General features: G+C 36.4%; 1 protein-coding gene across 1 annotated transcript; it reads left to right on the forward strand.

Moving 5' to 3' along the window:
- The first annotated feature begins 3,240 nt into the window (after positions 1-3,240).
- On the forward strand, positions 3,241-16,780 carry LOC145985925 (phosducin-like protein 3). Its single transcript, XM_083120065.1, has 4 exons — positions 3,241-3,382; positions 8,026-8,211; positions 11,362-11,563; positions 15,325-16,780. Exons 2-4 carry the CDS (start codon positions 8,026-8,028, stop codon positions 15,600-15,602), a joined length of 666 nt encoding a protein of 221 aa, XP_082976191.1. The 5' UTR covers positions 3,241-3,382; the 3' UTR covers positions 15,603-16,780.
- Positions 16,781-18,642: the final 1,862 nt, after the last annotated feature.

Genomic DNA, 18,642 nt, shown 5'->3' on the forward strand with positions numbered 1-18,642 from the left:
CTCACACAGGTTCACATCAGTGGGTACCTAAAGGGACAGACAGACATGCACACATTATATTATATATGTAATATTATTAAATATGTGTAAATTATTAAATAATCAAATTATATTTTGAAATATACAATATATTATATCGACTGCTCTTAATTTAAAATTCGATTGCAAATTGAAGATTTTAATACACTAGTACTAATGCCGTGAACAATGATTTGCGTGACAGGCGAGAGGGGAAAAATTTAGAGACAATAAGAAGATAATAGTTTCCTATATAAAATTCACCTATAAATGCTATTACGTGTTTTATTAATATATTTATATACTTTGTGGTAGCTGACGAAAGCCGATGATAAATAGAGAAGAACAAGTCGGGATTGCTTGGTTCTGTGTCCTTAGAGATGGAGCTCTTTGTTGTCTGTTCTTTGTGTATGTTTTCAATATTAAAGTATAGTCGACTCCCAAACTCATTGTTTATTGATTGATTGATTTGCTTTATTTTACTTCGCTTTTGTGCCACTTTTGACTAATTTGCGATGGGGATGAGTGATGAAATTGATGAACGGATACTCAGAAACATCCATGCCCAGGCCAGGATTCGAACCCGGGACCCCTGGCGTCACAGCGCGATGTTCTAACCACTCCGTCACGGGGGCCGGCACTAATTGTTTATGTTTGTTGTTAGAACAAAAAATCTTCCTCCGAAAAAGTTTGGTGTGGGGAAATTTCAGAACAAGATCGTTGGTGGGGTAATTCCCTCCTGCCTTCTCGGGATTTCGCAACCGAAACTTTTTCCCAAGGAGGAGGGGATAATTATTTTTCAGCAGCACAAATGACACTTTTTTCCGTTGAGGGAGACAAGCAATGACTCGATATTGTGGAAATGTTTCATTTTGAATTATTTGAAAAGGGAATAATATTTATTTTACTTCTTACGCGAAAAACACAATGAACCAAATAACATTCTTCATGACTCGTTTTCCAAGGAGGAGCACTCCTTGCCCGTGCTGGATACGCCAATTTGCCATAACAATTTAGTACATAGATAAACTATTTTCGATTTGCTATTCAGGACATAAATCAATCACTTTGTTATATTTTTATTTTATTTCTTTATTTATTTTTGGCTTTCTTTTGAGATCCTCGGCAAAAATGGGTGCAACTATCTTCCCTTGCTGGATTTATAACGAAAAAAAGTATAGAAATCATATCTTTCTCCAAATGCAACGCACAAGTATCTACCCCATCCTGTAGTTCGGCATTTATATGGACCTAATTCATAAAGGTGACAAAAATCGAATGATCCATCGACCAGCTTTAATGGAGTTTCGTGGACAATGAAAAAAATCATCGACAATGCTGTCTGTGCCTCTCCTCACCCATAGTGCGTTTGAAATTTGATGCGAAACCTACAAGAAAATATAGAGCATACTACCGGCTTTGAGACAGTGCAATATGCTGTTCTTGTTCCACGAATAATGATCACACTGAAAACGCAAGCATTGACGCAAGTGTACTTATCTGCAGATTCTTCAATCTTCAATCTAATAGTGTTGAGACAGTGCAATATGCTGTTCTTTGAAGTTTGATACGAAACCTACAAGAAAATATAGAGCATACTACCGGCTTTGAGACAGTGCAATATTCTGTTCTTGTTTCACGAATAATGATCACACTGAAAACGCAAGCATTGACGCAAATGTACTTATCTGCAGATTCTTCAATGTTCAATCTAATAGTATTGCATTGCTTCCTCAACGACAGAAATGTCTGAAAGATCTGAATACTTAAATCACAAGTGTCTCAGTCGTAAAGTTCACCTACTTTAGAAGCGTCTGGGTAGAAGCAGACTAGTCGAATATCAGTCAACGCCATGGGGCAGAAATTGTAAGTTCTTGGAATAACATGCGAACTTGTCGAGTGTAGGGATGGCCAAACAGATCCGGTTCCGAAAATTCCAGATTCAGATCCGGATCCAAAAATTCCGGATCGGGATCCGAAAGTTCGTGATCCGAAAATCCGGATCCAAGAGTTTCGAATCTCAATCCCATTAATATTACCACACCTTAAAAGTATTAAGATATCCGATTACAAACAAATTTTTCATTAGTTAGTCCTACAAGATTTTTTTAAAGTGGTGTTCCTAAAATACTTTGCTACGCATCGGCGAACACACTCGTGCACAAAAATAATCTTACTTGTTTAACAAAATTTCAGAAGTGATTTTGTAAATGCCATTGAAACGAATATGTATTCATTCGAATGTATTGGAAATGGAAACACATAAATGTGAGACATTCCATTCTAGGATGAAACCTTTAACACATTTAACAAGATAGAAATGATATACAAAAATTGTTCTACATTTACAGTTTTAAAAATTAAAATAGAACATTATAATATATGCAGTGTTATATAATTACAAAGTGTAAGACTAACAAGGGAGGTTATCTATGTGTCCCCCTCCGATTTTAATGAAACTTAGCAAGTGTATAGAGGGGTCCAAAGGAAGAAATACGTGTTTTTTTGTTTCAGCAAAAAACTGCTTTAGGGGGCAAAACACGCCTTAAATGTCAAGATGAGGACAAATTGACGTGGGGATCTGACCCCTGTGTCCCCCTCCGATTTCCATTAAATTTGGCAGGTGTATAGAGGGGCCCTATGCCACATGTTTTTCTTCCTATGCCATATTTGCGTGGTTTCGGTGTCAGATCACCAGTTTAATTTCTCCTCGGAGGGGCACACTTAGATAACCTCCCTTGTAAGTGTATTAATTACAAATCGCGCACACGCACGCACGCACACACTACACAATATATATATATATATATGTATATTAGCTGGTAACAATATGTTATAAACACATTCTTACTTTCCAAAGAAGCGCTCATGTGGGATGGCCAAACGGATCCGTATCCGAATCGAATCCGGAACAAAAGTTCCGGATCCGAAAAATTTCGCAGGATCCGGATCTGGCCATCCCTAGGACTCGAGTGCAGAGGCTAGAAGGAAGGCGTCGTTGCCTTGTAATCAAGGGGTCCTGGGTTCGATACCTGGTGGAAGCACAAGTGGTTCGGATCCCACTTTAAGTGTACGTTGAGTCCCGATTAGCCTTTTTGTGCATAACTGTGGGCTTAAAGTAACAAATCAATCAATGAAACCGAGGCTAGAAGGATCGTAGTTACATGAAATTGCTCATTAATGACATTTTATTTCTTGAAGACATGACAATAATCTGTGGTCTCTGCGTCTGGTTTATCGATGATAGTCTGTGGATATCGTTTTTGACAACCTATTGCTTCACTAGAGGATTAAAATTTATAACTTGACACTTCTTAAACGGATATTTTCAAGTGTAGAAAAGGCGTATAGACCTTTATTTAAGGTATGTGCATAGCATATGTCGGATTAATACAATGAACATGTATTTTTATACAAATCAACATAAAAACATGTCCAGATGGTGTTGACAACCCACGCTGTTAGAAACCGCAAATAAATTTAATGAAAAACACGACTATTTGCATCAGGTGGTCAGAATGGCCCAAGTTCCGATTGTTTAATCCTGAATTTTTCATTGGGTAAAAATGTCAAAGCCGGGATACGGATTTCTTCAAATTTACAGGAGAAAGTACTTACGGAATTGAGTTTCTGTAGAATTTCGGAAGGTCGTAGAAGTGTTTTCACGCATTTTTCAATCTAGTTGGTCGCTAATTCATGTATTTTTCTATAATAATGTCCGTCAGATGCACGAAAGCTGTTGCTTGCATTTCCATACATGTTCTTGAACCGGATGTTGCGAGCATCTGATGACGTAATCCCTGTAAGTGTTTCCAAACGCACAGTTTTTCACTATATTGCCCAACCTAAAGCAACCTAACCTTACCGTGATGGTGCGTGGGGATATCGTGAATGGTTTTTGGGGCTGTTCGTGGATGGTTATATGATCCAGAATGTTTTTTGGAGCTATGCGGGTATGGTTTTTGGGGTAGTTTTTTCCTATATTGCCCAACCTAAAGCAACCTAACCTCACCATGATAGTGCGTGGGGCTATGCAGAAATGGTTTTTGGGGGTATGCGAGAATAGTTTTCGGGCTATGCTGGAATTTTTCTGTTAAGAAAGTTGAAACACTGCATATTGACAATGCTAGTCAACATTTGCCCCCCATTTTACGTGTTCAGGAAGCGATAAAAGAACGAACAATAATTACTCGATATGTTGACAATAGATACTGATTTCTTTAAAAAAAGCGAAATCCCTTGTTAAACAATCTTTCGCAATGCAGAATAGGTATGAGTGTCAACAATTACAGAATAAACGAGTTACAGACGTTTCCCGGCTTGGATAGTTTTACCAAGAGTAATTTTTGTTCTTCCTTTTTTTGCTTGCGTAACACGCAAAATGGCGGGCACAGCTTGACTATCGTTGTTGATCATCAGTGTTTATGCAGTGTTTCCAACCTTCTTAACCGAAAAATACCTACTATCGTGTTAGTCACGTGTGCAAATTGTACATTATGCACGGGTAGCCCCACGAACTATGCACACTTAGCCCCACAAACCATTGACGGATAGCCCCACGAACCATTTCCGGTAAAGTTTGGTTAGGTTGGGTTGCATGCAAAGGTAGCCCCACAAACCATTGACAAATAGCCCCCAAAACCATTCACAGATAGCCCCACAAACCATTTCCCATAAGGTGAGGTTAAGCAAGCATAGTTAAAAAATAGGGGGGGCGGGGTAACCGATCGTGGTAAAAATTTACTATTCCCTGGACACCTATAACTTCTTCATTTCGTCAATTTTTTACATTCATACTTACCTATCTGCTTCACAGAACATTCTTTAATGTGTATTCACGTTTTTTTTTATCAAAGTAATTGCAATTTTTCACATTACGAGTACTTCTTTCTTGTAGTATTTTCGCTTGCCTGAGACACAATATGGCATGTACACCTTCCTAGATAATCGCACATCATGCTTGTGTTTTGTCGATTTTCATTCGTTATGCAGTGTTTCAACCTTCGGAACCCAAGAAATACCTGTGAACAAAGCTCATGTGATCTATTTTTTTTTAAAAAAAACTTTTTCGCATTGTTTTACGAAGAAAATTGTAATGGTTCATGGGGCTATCCGTGAATGGTTTTTGGGGCTATCCGTCCCGGAATCGGTGGGAAATTTAAACTAAAAAACTATTTTAGTTTGAAATTTTTGAGTCCAAATTTCCCACCCATTCCGGGCTCTGCCCCTGGGGTAAATAACCTACAGCTACCACGGCCCCACCTCCACTGCGGCTACCGGGCTTTCTCTATAGAGTCCCTGTTAAAGGCACGTTAGAAATTGACCAGAGTCACCTGCCCCCAAATGAGCCCCAAACTTGTAAATTTGAAGAAATCAGTTTCCAGGATACGGAAAATTTACGTGAATTTCACCATGCATTCACGACATGTCATATTAGGCATATACCCACAGCCCATTCTTTCTAATGAGTAGCTTACATTCACTACCACATTTTGGACATTCCTTTCTTCATCATCCCATGTTCAATTAAATTTAAAAATCCATTGGATCTTCCACACCTGGTACAAATTTCACCACGCATCCACGACACGTCATGTTTCTAACTTTCGTTGCAAACACAGACAGTTCGAAACACTGGATACCCAATGAACATGAACAAAATACAATCACGACACGTGATGATGATGTATGAAGGTGTACGCGCCAAAGGCTTTTGTCCGTCGTAGAATTAATTTTCAACAAAGAACATGAATTTCCACTATCATACATTTCCACATCACACAAAACACCTTCCAGATGTTAGACAATGCTACAGGGACTTATTACCGTAAGTAGTTTCTTATCTAAAAATGAAGAAATCTGTCCGGGGAATAGTAAATTAGTACAGTGTTTCCAACCTTTTTCACTAAAAAATATCTCATATCGTGTTCGTCACGTGAAAATTTTACATTATGCACGGGTAGCTGACGGATAGACCCACGACCCATTATGCACGGTAGCTGACGGATAGCCCCATGAACCATTTCCGATAAGGTTAGGTTTGGTTGGGTTAGGCAAGCATAGTGGAAAAAAAGGGGGTTGGAAACACTGACAGGGGCTTACGTCATCGAACATACGCATCATGCCGTTCACGTAGCGAAAGCAATGGCAATTGTGCGTTGGTGAGATATTTCTCTTGAAAAATACATGATTTCCCAGTCAAATATATTCCACGATGAAAGAAAATAACTCGACGAATGTTGGAAAGCTTGGAGAAACTCATTTCCGTAAGTAGTTTCTTCTGTAAAATGAAGAAATGTGTCTCCGATATAACGAACTGTTACCAAAAAAGGGGTTGGAAACACTGACAGGGGGTTACGTCATCAAATGTACGCAGCATCCAGTTCACGTAGGGGAAGCAAATAAAAGCAATGACAATTGTGCGTCGGTAGATATTTCTCTTGAAAAATACATGCGTTCCGAGTCAAAATACATTCCACGATGAAATAAAATACCCGATATCAAACTGTTACTGCATTTTTTACACTGTTTGATTTCTAATTATGTTGGTTGTCACTGCGAGGTTTTCTTCCCTTCCATATGCTGTTGTCTTGAATACAGACTACTGCTGTTATGTACTTCACGTGACAGGGTGGCTACTCACCGGGAATTTTGAGTGAATTATTGGCTCCGGGAATTGGACGTGAATTCTGCTTGAATTTTTCACCGCAACTTTTACTAATCCAAACTCCATTCAATTTATACATATTAATTAATGCACCGAGGCAAGTTTTTTATAGTTTATCTTTTATTTAAATCGAGGAAAAAAGAAAAGAAAACTGCTTGGAAAGTAAAACAAAATTATCTCAATTAGTTTGGTCTGTTAGTGTTCTTTGCAGAACGATCTGTCTGACATATGAAAGATTATTGCAATATATGACATCTTCAAGCTGATTAGGTAAATTTGAAATTCTTATACAATTAACAATTTCTCGTAGATAACTATATCCCATAACATTTGTGACGTGTTTGTAGATGTATTTCTAGTCTGAGTATGTTAAATGGCAAATGTGAACTTCGCACCTTAAATATATATACCGTTCAATTGAATTTGATTTGAATTTTTGGATATATTGGAATTGCACAGACCCTTTATATTGTTAATATATTTGTGTGTGTGAGTGATGAGAGGTGGTAATACGTAAGGTTGAAATAGAGAGAACATCTGCTTGTATACCCTTAACATTTTTGAAAGTTCACCTTGAAAACCGGGAATTATACTTGAATTTTATCATGGTTCTAATGGCCACCATGCGTGCACGTGGTGCGAAGGAGTATTTTGTCACTAAATGTTTTTGTTGTTTGGTTAGGTGGGTCAGGTTTAGAATAGAATAGAATACGTTATTGGTCATTAGACAACATACTTGTAATAGACTTCGTCATAATAAGTATATAAATGTTAATATAAAAAAAATACAAAAGAAAAGAAAATTAAAAATATTAAAATATTACACATTCAACAATACAAATGCAAATTAAACAACATGTTTTTATTTACAGCGAATGCAATTGAAAAATAGTACTCTATGTTTGATTGTGATACAATCCATGTCTATAAACCCATTTTACAGGTCATTACGGAAGTGTTCTTCAAATTCCGTGATGCTATATATATACAATATCGTAATAATATATTATTAATGTGTTTAGCAAACTGCTTGTTTTCCAAATTACATATAGAAGCTGGAACAAGTTAAATAGTTTAGGGCTTTTAGCATTAATAAAATACCCCTAAATCTTTTCGTTGTTAGTGCTCTTAGCATTTGAATAACACCAAACCATGCAATATCTGATCTCGAGCACAAAACCACCTTGTACCTTTGCATGAAAATCCACAAAAATTCAACAAGCTTCCAACTTACTCCAACAATTGTTTCCAGTATTCTAAAGCACTTCCTAACACTATAAAACTTGGGAAATATCATTAAACATTTGGAACCGTTACCTTTATTGTTTGTTGATTTGCAGATGGCTGCTGTGCAGAACGTAATTGAGAACCAGATCATTGAAGCAGCTAAGGCTGTGGAGAGCCAACTGGATGCAGAATTAGAGAAGTTAGAAAAACTGGATATTGATGATATTGACAAGCTTAGGGATCAAAGGATGAAAGAAATGAAACGGCAGGCAGAGCAGAAGAGACAGTGGATTGCTATGGTATTTTATTTTATTTATTTAATATATTTGAATAGAATAGAATAGTCTTTTTATTTTCTACTGAGCGAGGTTCAGCCTAGGGCTGCTCTACCACCTAACTCAGGACTAGGTATTTTAAAGTAGGATTACATGTGAGAGGTATTAAACAAAATGGTTTAGAATAAATGAAATACATAAAAAAAATAGAAGCACACACACATACATAATTCAAAATTGTGTCTAAAGAAAGTAAAGAAATGTGTACACAATATGCATTAATCGTGATGTCAGGTAGGTGTATGGATATTTTGGGGGTTTATCCATATGAGCAGTGACTTAGTCGTTGTTTTTTTTTCAGTAAGTATGCTATGATCTTTTCTTTGAAGTGTTTAATTGAGGTAGCAGACGAAATATCACCCGGTAAGGCATTCCAAACAGTAGCACACCAGAGAGGGAAAGACTGGTGGGGGATGTCAAGTTTACGTTGACCTTTTGTGAATTGTGAATGCACTGAATCTAAATACAAATTTTTTGTAGAGATAACCTGGTGTTTTTGACTTACGGATATTGAACATTAGGCAGTATTGATCAAGTAGGCGTCATGGAGACATATTGAGGATTTCATGAGCATTGTAGTTGTACACTTCATCAAAAGATATATGACTGCCCTGAATAATATTTTCCAGCATAGGTCTTGAGTATCAGCAGAGTGTAGTTAACTTTATTCCAGTCCCTTATAATAATAATAATAATAATAGTAATAAAAAGGTTGATATATTTACATCCATGCTCATGACATGCAGTCAGAAACTATATTCAGACATATTAATAGAGAACAAAATGGAAAACTTAAATATGAGTGATAACGTTGGAGAATATTTATGATTCTACATGTTAAACTTGGAAGCAGTGAACTTCACACTGCACTCGTTAGTGGTCCACCTGTGGGAAATTGCTGTCAAGTCTCAAGAGAGAGAGGCATCATTTTGAATAGTTTAGGCAAAATATATTTAACAGTACCCTGCCAAGAACTGTGCAATGCACCAAAATTAATATGCGACAAAAATTTGATCATAACATGGGAAAGTGGTTGCTGTGTAATCACCAAGATGTTTCAAGACACGTGCTTCCAGTGATCTCGTAATGCAGTTGGAAAGACATTCGAATTTGAGCTTTCTTTTTTTTTCCCCAGGGAACTAAAGTTCAAATCACCAACCCTGAGACCTTCTCTAAACAAAACCACGTGCATGCAGAAAGCATTGCAAACTCATAGAACTAAAATAATCCACACGAAAATCCAGCATTGTTACAGGATTCATTACGTAAGGTAAAACAATGGCCAATTTGCAGTACATACTTATGGGATACGCTGCCGCAAATGACATCTCACTTTAAACCCAGTGCTCTTTCTTTTGTACTTATTGCTTCACCTTTATGGTTAACTCTTTGCACCAGTAATCCTTTCCCATAAATTTGGCTTCTTTCTTGCATGTGAATTGAATATATTTTACTTGCATTTTTTTAGACAAAATGATATAACTTGGTAATGTATATTTCTGAGGTTTGATATACCATGCGTCCATTTCGATCTGCAGCCGAGAGATCGGGAGAAGCATGGCGGGCGGCGCTGACGGAGATGCCGACATTTGCGGCCTGTAATGCCCGCTTATTTTTATAGACATATGCAGACATTTATATAAATATTGCAAAACGATCACTAACCTGTGTTATAACACGCAAAAGTTCTTCTGTAATTCATCCAAGTTCTGCTCTTATATACACAAATAAATACGCTATAGAAACGATGTTAAGAGCCACAGATAAAAAAGCATTTTAATCATGGTTTTGATCTGTAACGTCCTGCTTAAGTTTATATCCTTGAAAGAGTTTTGTGGCGATGGGAATTGTTTGGAGGTTTCGAATGTGCAACACTGTATCAGGATTACACTGCAGACGAAACCGATAAAAGTGAATGGTTTTCGTGAGCTTCCTCGCAATCCGAAATATCCGAGCTCGAGTGTTTTGTTCCTTCGCGACTAGATGAAGACAGAGTTGTAAATATAGTGGCGAGCAATGTAAACCAAGAGCGTGTTAATTTCGTACTGTGCGCAAGAGTGTTATTCTTGGTTACTTGCAGTTACTTGTTTGTGTTATTGTAGTGTGTATGTGTGACGTGTCAGTGAGACGATTGGAATGCCAGCCGCAAGATTCACGTTAGAACAAATATTTTTTTATGTATGACACGTACCTACGTGAAAACAAACTTGTGTAGAGACGTGTGTAGGTAATTTGTACAGAAATTCCCATGCGTTTCAACTCCACACAGAGATACGGTTAGATATCTTGTCCTTAAATTACGAGAAACAGTATCGTTAAATTTTAAAACACCTAAGCAAAAACGACGGATTCTAACCGAAGCAAAATTCGATGATATTGGTGCAGCGTTAGAACGTTCTCCAAACAAACCTCTACGCCGTGTTTCACAAGAGGTGGGCGTGTCAAAATCATCGGCACATACAGTCACTAAGCTACTAAAGTTAAAACCATACTCTTATAACACAGGTTAGTGCTCGTTTTGCAATATTTATATAAATGTCTGCATATGTCCATAAAAATAAGCGGGCATTTCAGGCCGCAAATGTCGGCATCTCAGTCAGTGCCGCCCGCCACGCTTCTCCCGATCTCTCGGCTGCAGATCGAAATGGACGCAGATAGGAGTGTATTTGAAATTTATTTGTAGATTTTATGTAAATTGTATCTTAGGTAAATAAAATATATAATTGGCATAAACAGCCATATACAATGCTGTAAGTCCAATAAATATATTGATGATTATGATCAAAACAAAACAAAGAAAGTTTGTAAATTTATTGCAGTTGGAAACTTTGACAAGCATCCTAATAACGATTTTTGTTCCACCAAATATAGTGCACTTCGGAAGGTCTCAGGGTTGGTGATTTACACTTCAGACATTGTGGGTCCAGATCCAACCTTTTTTTTAAAGTAACATATTGCCTCAACACCCCCGTTGTATTTGTGTTTTTGACCTGTTTTGCACATTTGGTACTACTATGCTTCAGATTTGTCTTATGTTGCTTATTACTTTCATACTTCTGTGATATTTGTAAATTCCATGTGATTAATCATGTTTAATTATTATTTTATTTTTAGGGTCATGGAGAATACAGTGAAATACCTGAAGAGAAAGAATTTTTTGAAGTTTCAAAAAAGTCAAAAAATATAGTGTGTCACTTTTACAAAAGTGACTCTCCAAGATGCAAGATAGTTGATCACCATTTAAAAATTCTTGCCCCAAAGCATGTAGAAGCCAGATTCTGCAAAATTGATGTGGAACGGTGCCCATTTCTGACAGGTAGATATGTTACTTGTGAATGATATATTTCTGTTCATTCGTACAATTTCCCATTTTTGTAATTAAAATTCTCTTTGGTATGTTTGGAATCAAGTATATTGTTTTTACATAAATAGATACCAAATGCAATTTTTTCTGCTTGCCGAGATTTATCATTGTGCAACACAAATTAGACAGAGTCATTATCATAACTGAGTTCAGGAAATGTATACATGTAAAATTTGATTTGTCTTATGCATGGCAATGATGTCACATATAAAGTCACGTAAAAAAATCATTTTGTGTTTGCACCTCTTTGCCAGATAAGTGATAAAAAGTTATTTGTATCAATGTTGTGGAATTTTCGGTCTGACTTCCAAGTGATGGATAAATTTTGCAAGGTGTACAGAGGAAGAGGAGAGCATTTGTAAGGTGGTAATTCTAGCATTGAGAAGCTGCAAAAAGCTATTAATTTGAAAGAGATATTCTTCTGAAAAAAGAGTGATTTGGCTCCTTCATGAATGTCAATGACCATGCATGATATGCATACATTTGATTTTTTTTTTAAAAACTGTGCACGGGAACAGGAAATCTTGTTGCCAAGTTTCGGCCTCAACTTTAAGGCCCCTTTTATGCACAACACAACCACAGTACCAGAAACCAGTGATGGCAGGAGGGAGAGAGAGAGGGAGGGAGGGAGGGAGTGAGTGTGTAATACCAATGTTCGGTGCCATAATATATCGTTATCTGTCACGTGAGATTGATTGATTAAAATTTTTTGGGTGCGTCACCACTTATGGTCATTATGCACCCTTCAGTATATATAGGGGGAAAATTCCACTATCTAATACCCTTACCTTACAATTAAAAAGGGGGTATGGAAAATAATAACTTTCAAGATATCGAACTCTCACGAAGAGGCGTAGCCCATGTGACTTACAATTTGAAACAGTAGTTTAAAAACACCATGAAGGTATAATTTCAAGTATTTGCCAGAAAATGAGCTAAAATGAAAATGTGAATTTTGGAGACAATAACACCGAATAGTAAAAAATAAAAAAATACACCAATTTGTAAAAAAAAAAATGATCCCTACCGCTTAGGCATAAATGAAACAAGAATATCAGTTGTAATTTATTGCATTAGTAACAGTGAGTCCTAACCTAATTTTTGGCATAATCACCACCGTTGTTCTGGCATTTGTTGTAGCATGGCACTAAATTTGTATGCTCATGGCATATGTGTCTTGACAGCAAAGACTGGAACTATCTCTACCGCAGTGTAGCTGTCAAATCCTTGTCTTGCCAGAAACCTCTTCAGTTAAACAAAGAGATGAAAGTCGGTACATGCAAGGCCATGCCTGTACAGGGAGTGGTCCAAGATCTCTCACCTGAAGTGATGCAGAGGGTGTGTACTCAGCTGTATGGGGTTGTACATATTCGATTGGCCTTCCGTGAATTGTCTGCACCATCATCTGACCATACTATCACTCATGACATCCGGTCTGCACACCTCACACGATTGCTGGTGACTATGTGCAAAAATCTGATTACTACACGTAGGCTACATCGTGGTCAGTGGGAGACTGTATGAGAGCTGCAATCTTTAACCTAGAACTGTCCTAAAACGGCTGCATTGCAACTGTACCAGATTACAGCTACATGCCACTTCTTCCTGCCTGCATGTGTGTCGCTCTCCGACCACTAGTGCTGCATATAAGGCACCATTGGAGATTTTTCAGGATGCCCCTTTCAGAACTTTCAGAAGCTGTTATTAACAGTGTTTTCCTGTTTTAATATGCGGTTAACTAAATCAGGTACCTATACAATGCTATTCTGTAAATTACTTGCGTTAAATTTCTAATACCTACATACCCTTTTCGTCAGCATTAATGGTATAAATGCATGTTGTCAGTTTCACAGTACTACACTTGGATATACTGTACTGAAGAAGAAATCCCATTGGTAATGTAAGGAAATATGACACTTTCTTTTGTACAATTCAATTGTTTCATTTCTATGCAAGAGTTAAGTTGTTTGCTTTACAGAGAAGAGAGAAGTAGCTTTATGCATCGAAAAATGAGTCCGCACTCGTGGTTCTTGCTAGCACAGAGTTCCAAACCTCAGTGGAAATATTAACATATAATACCAAGAATGTATAAGGAGACTGATAAATTACAAATTGTATTTTTTAATCAATCACTCTTCACTCTGATCTCATTTAGTCGTAACTTTAAAAGCAATCAAGTATTTTTTTTTATACTTGCTGCGTATGAAAATTCTGTAATCCTTCCCTAGCTTTCAATTGTAATAATTTTCCAAATTCACTATTTTGCTGTTTGAATTCAAATCATAGAGAATAGAGAAATGAAGCCAATTTCATAAAAAATAATTTTGGGACTTAACAAATCCATACCTGGATCTGTATGAGTTTATTATTTCCATTTGCAAAAACATCGATTTAGTTTAGTTTGTAATTGTCAGGGAAAAATGTAAATTTTGTCCTGGAAAACCTGGAAAAGTCAGGGAATTTCATTTCATTTCTGCTTGTTTGTAGCCACCCTGAAATAAAAAACTGGCAGAATTATACATTTAGTTATGGACTATTTAATAAGGATAGAGCAAGTGACTGCAAGTTATTTTACTTTATGGGTTTAATTTACAAAACAAGGTATGTGAATTATATCTCAATGCATAACAACACTTCCAAAAGGGCAGATTTATGTACTCAATTGCAGGCTGTTTATAGAAAAATTGGCAAAATTTTCAACTACACTGACTTGCTGTTTTTCGGCCGATACCAGTAAAGTACTACTAACTCTTACCAATTGTACTATTCCAGGTGTTTCAGAAATGATTGAGTTGTTTCAAAATATTATTGCAAGTAAACTATTGTACTTACTTTCATGAAATCAGTCCAGAAGGATCGAGGAACCCAAACAGTTCGTGCATGCATGTTTTAAGCTGAGAGTTCCTATCCCTGCTGCTAGGCGACACTCAAATCACCCACATCACTCACAGTGTTTTGTGCAATGTCCTGGTCCCTAAGATCATCGGACCTTAGACTGTGTGACTTTTTGTGGGGTTTTATCAAATACAGGATATTTGTCTCACTCATGCCGTGTGATATCGCAACCCTAGACACTATTGACAGGTCCATGTTGATGCGAGTGTGGCAAAAAGGAGACTATCGGGTCAATGTGTGCTGTATCAGCCGTGGTGCGTACATTGAACATTTGTAGGTGCGTGTAAAAAAAAAACTGAGTTTCTCATTCCTTCTGGTCTGGTTTGATTAACGTAAGTTCAGTACTTTACTTGAAATAATTTTTTGTAACCACTCAATTATTTCTGAAACACCCGTTATTTATAGAAATATGTAATCAACAAAATTATCTGCACTTTTACCAGTACTTTCATATTGAGCATCAGTTAATTGCTGATAACTGCTGTTCAACTGATCAAAGATAACATTGCAAATGTTCCTTAAAGTACATAAATGGTTCATTAACTTCTTTAATTAATATGCATAGCAAGTGACTGCAATGAGTTGCGACTTAAGAAAAGAAACTTCGTATTTAGACATTTACTTCAGAAAATAAAGGCTTATGAATTTATATTTATATCATAAAAATAAGAAAATGGCAGAATTTCACACAAAATAGATATATCGGATTAGTAAAATTATTGGTATTTTACTGATACACTTAACAGCTACCATTCAAAACATATCAAAATTTTAAATTTTAGTGTTGTAATGTAATAGTAGGCATTTCTATTTTTCAGAGAGATTGCGGATAAAAGTGATACCAACTGTTGCACTTGTAAAGGATAGCAAGACAAAGGACTACATAGTTGGATTCACAGATCTTGGAAATTGTGATGACTTCCCAACCGAGATGATGGAGTGGAGAATCGCCAAGTCTGGAGCTATTGATTATCAAGGGGATCTGTTGCACCCTCCAGATCAGCAGAAGAAAAGCAAGTCTCTTCTTAACCCAAAGAAAACTATCAGAGGGAATGAATCTGACAGTGATGATGATGATGATGATGGTTACCGTTGAGTCTCAAGCAATAATTTGATAGAACTTTTTAAAATGAAGTTCCCAGAAAGAAAAAAAACAACTTTCTATTATAATTCCTTAACATACAAATTATAAAGTAGTAGTATTTAATACAATAGTGTTGCACAATGACTAATGCTGTGAATTATTGTTATTTTTTTTATTGTTTTTGCAAAGTGGTGTACACATGTAATTGATTGCTGCAAAATTTATGAGAAAGCTTTTTTTTTAAAAAAGAATAACATGACTTCCCTTCACGATATTATCAAACTATTGCCAGTGTTGCACAATGACTAATGCTGTAAATTATTGTTATTTTTTATTGTTTTTGTGTAGTGGTGTATACCTTTAATTACTGGCCGATTGCTGTAAAATTGACTTCTGAAGGCCATTTTGTAACCAAGAATTACATGTTTAATACAATTTATTATTACAGAGTAACTTGACTTCACTTCACGAAATTATCTTACTATGGCCTGTGATATTTATTATTTTAATTGCATTTCTCTCTTTACCCTTAAATGATGATAAATAAAATATTTGTATTATTTTTAAAATATGCTCCATTTTGGTCAGATTATAAATGCAGAACAAGGAAACATGCTATGTAAAAATTGAACTGTTAAAATTGTTATGAAACAATCTGTACATAGCAGTATAGACAATACAATCAAACTTTTGAGGCACATTTGTTAGTGCATATTGTAAATGAAACTAACATTAATTACTGTATAATTTCTAAATAAATTCATTTTGTGAACTTTGATTATTATGTAAAGACCTTGTTTCTTCTGTGGTATAATCTTTCTGCATTTTCATGTTTCAGTGCCCCAAGGTATAAAAAACTTGAAATCCGGTAACATTTTATAACATTTTGACCTATTGGGGCCATGAAAAGTGAATGTATAATGTGGGAAAATTCGAAGAAAGTTTTTTTCGGTGTTTTTAATTTCTACATTTTGGTGTTACGAACTTCAATATTTTTCAAGAGATACATTATTCATTTAAGCTAGTGTAATCAGAATTGATAGACATGGTGACGAGTGCATCTGTAACAAACATGTAAATTCCAACTGGTCCAGCATGCTAGTCATACTCTACCATCAGAATTCTTTACTGATTTTTTTTGTATTACTTGAGAAGATGTGGCATTAAATCTACACTTGAATGGCTGATTGAATTTGAAATACATAGGTAAGTCAGTAAGTACCTTGTCTTACCATAAATACTGTCACCAAGTTTTAAGTAAATTAACACAAAATGCTGAGAGATATTGTAATATCCTAATAACATTACTGAAATGGATGCATGACAAATCAAAATCACAAATCATTATTCAAAATGGGCATGCTTAGCACACACACATTCCGTAAGTCTTTGTGGCCACGCATCAATTGAATTACGCAACACATCAACTGGAAAATGAGCAACTGTCTTCAGCTCCAGTTCTGACCATGGAAGAGAGAGTTGTTGACATTCTTGACTAGTCTCTCAAGCACTGTCTGCTGGTACACTTTGGCTGATGTTTTTACCCCTTTTTCACAGAAATGGAGCGTGCCCTCATAGCAAATGTTCCGGACTTCAGTTCCACTTCAGATTGGCCTTCTGCAAGTCCGGACCTATACCCTTTGGACTACAAATTGTGGTCCAAGCTTCAGGAGATGGCTTGTAAGAAGAGACATCCCAATATTGAAAGTTTAAAGCGGTCGGTCTCTTCTGAAGGGAGTTGCTAATTTTCCAGTCGATGTGTTGCGTAATTCAATTGATGCATGGCTGCAAAGACTTGCAGAATGTGTGCGTGCTAAGGGCGGCCATTATGAATGTTGATTTGTGATTTTGATTTGTCATGCATCCATTTCAGTAATGTTATTAGGATATTAAAATATCTCTCAGCATTTTGTGTCAATTTACTTAAAACTTTGTGACAGTATTTATGGTAAGACTAGGTAGTTTATAAACGTTTATAGTAAAAATACTAAGTGAGATACTGACTTGAAAACAGTTTTTACTTTTCAACTAATCTCCACCAACATTGATAATACTTATCGCTTTATCAGCCCCCCCCCAAAAAAAAACCTGCTGCATAAAAGTCTTTGAACTGCTGTCCCAGCCACTATCATGCATTATGCTGTAGCTATTGCAGTTCCTATTCTGTCTATCACTTTTTTAAACAGCTGCTCATGCATCCATCTGCTACCTAGCAACTGATAACTGAATATCAAGCTGGATTGTGCTGCCACCTAAATAAAACCTTCAGAAACTACTCGCTGCTATTTTCAGCTATCCCTCATCAGTTTGCGACCTATTTACTGACTTCCCCTCATAGGTACCAAGTAGGTCATTTGCTTAATTCTTGTTTGTTTCCAGTTTGGTTCTTTGTGTAGCATTGTTAAATTGCTCCACTGTACCCATAGTAATTCACAGGCAGGTTGTAGCTTTGATGTCATCAGAAAAACCTGAAGACCAGAAGCTCTCTCGAAAGTTAGTGTTAGAATAGGTAAGGGTAAAATAAACAATGGAGAACTCCTAATATTGCATGCTGAAACATTTTTCTACATGCACTTTCAAAAGACAACATAAAAGGGGATATAGGGCTGAATATTTAAAACAAAATTTAGTTCCTTACCTGTGTAAAACCAGGCCTATAAAATCAAAAACCACACAAATGGTCAAAGAACTGATGTTTCACTGGCATTATCAAGGTAAAACCAGGAATGGCAAATTCATGACAGCCAGTAAAATCTCAGAATTCAGAAAAACAAAAATGCTTTAACTCTAGGCAGGCTGCAATTGTGAGAGTAAAAGAAGGGGTGGGGGTGCAAGGACCACAAGAGAGTGCTCACCGAACAAGAAAAAATGAAAAATATTAAACAGCAGCTTGCGGAAGTATTGGTGATCTGTTAAAAACTAATATTGTTGGTTTGCAAAGAAGTAGGCTTAATTAAAGTTTTGTTTTTACCTCTCTCTCTCAATAAAATTATTTCTTTAAGACTGATATCCTGTTTATACTTATTACTTTCTAACAGTTCTTATACATGAT

Source organism: Lepisma saccharinum, chromosome 3, assembly GCF_977018435.1.
Source record: "Lepisma saccharinum chromosome 3, izLepSacc3.1, whole genome shotgun sequence".
Taxonomy (NCBI): domain Eukaryota; kingdom Metazoa; phylum Arthropoda; class Insecta; order Zygentoma; family Lepismatidae; genus Lepisma; species Lepisma saccharinum.

Excerpts from the sequence above, each read along its gene's own strand:
- LOC145985925 (XM_083120065.1), top strand. The coding sequence starts at position 8,026 with ATGGCTGCTGTGCAGAACGTAATTGAGAACCAGATCATTGAAGCAGCT. Across the intron at positions 8,212-11,361 it reads AGAGACAGTGGATTGCTATG|GGTCATGGAGAATACAGTGA; the intron begins GTATTTTATTTT and ends TTTTATTTTTAG. Across the intron at positions 11,564-15,324 it reads ACGGTGCCCATTTCTGACAG|AGAGATTGCGGATAAAAGTG; the intron begins GTAGATATGTTA and ends TCTATTTTTCAG.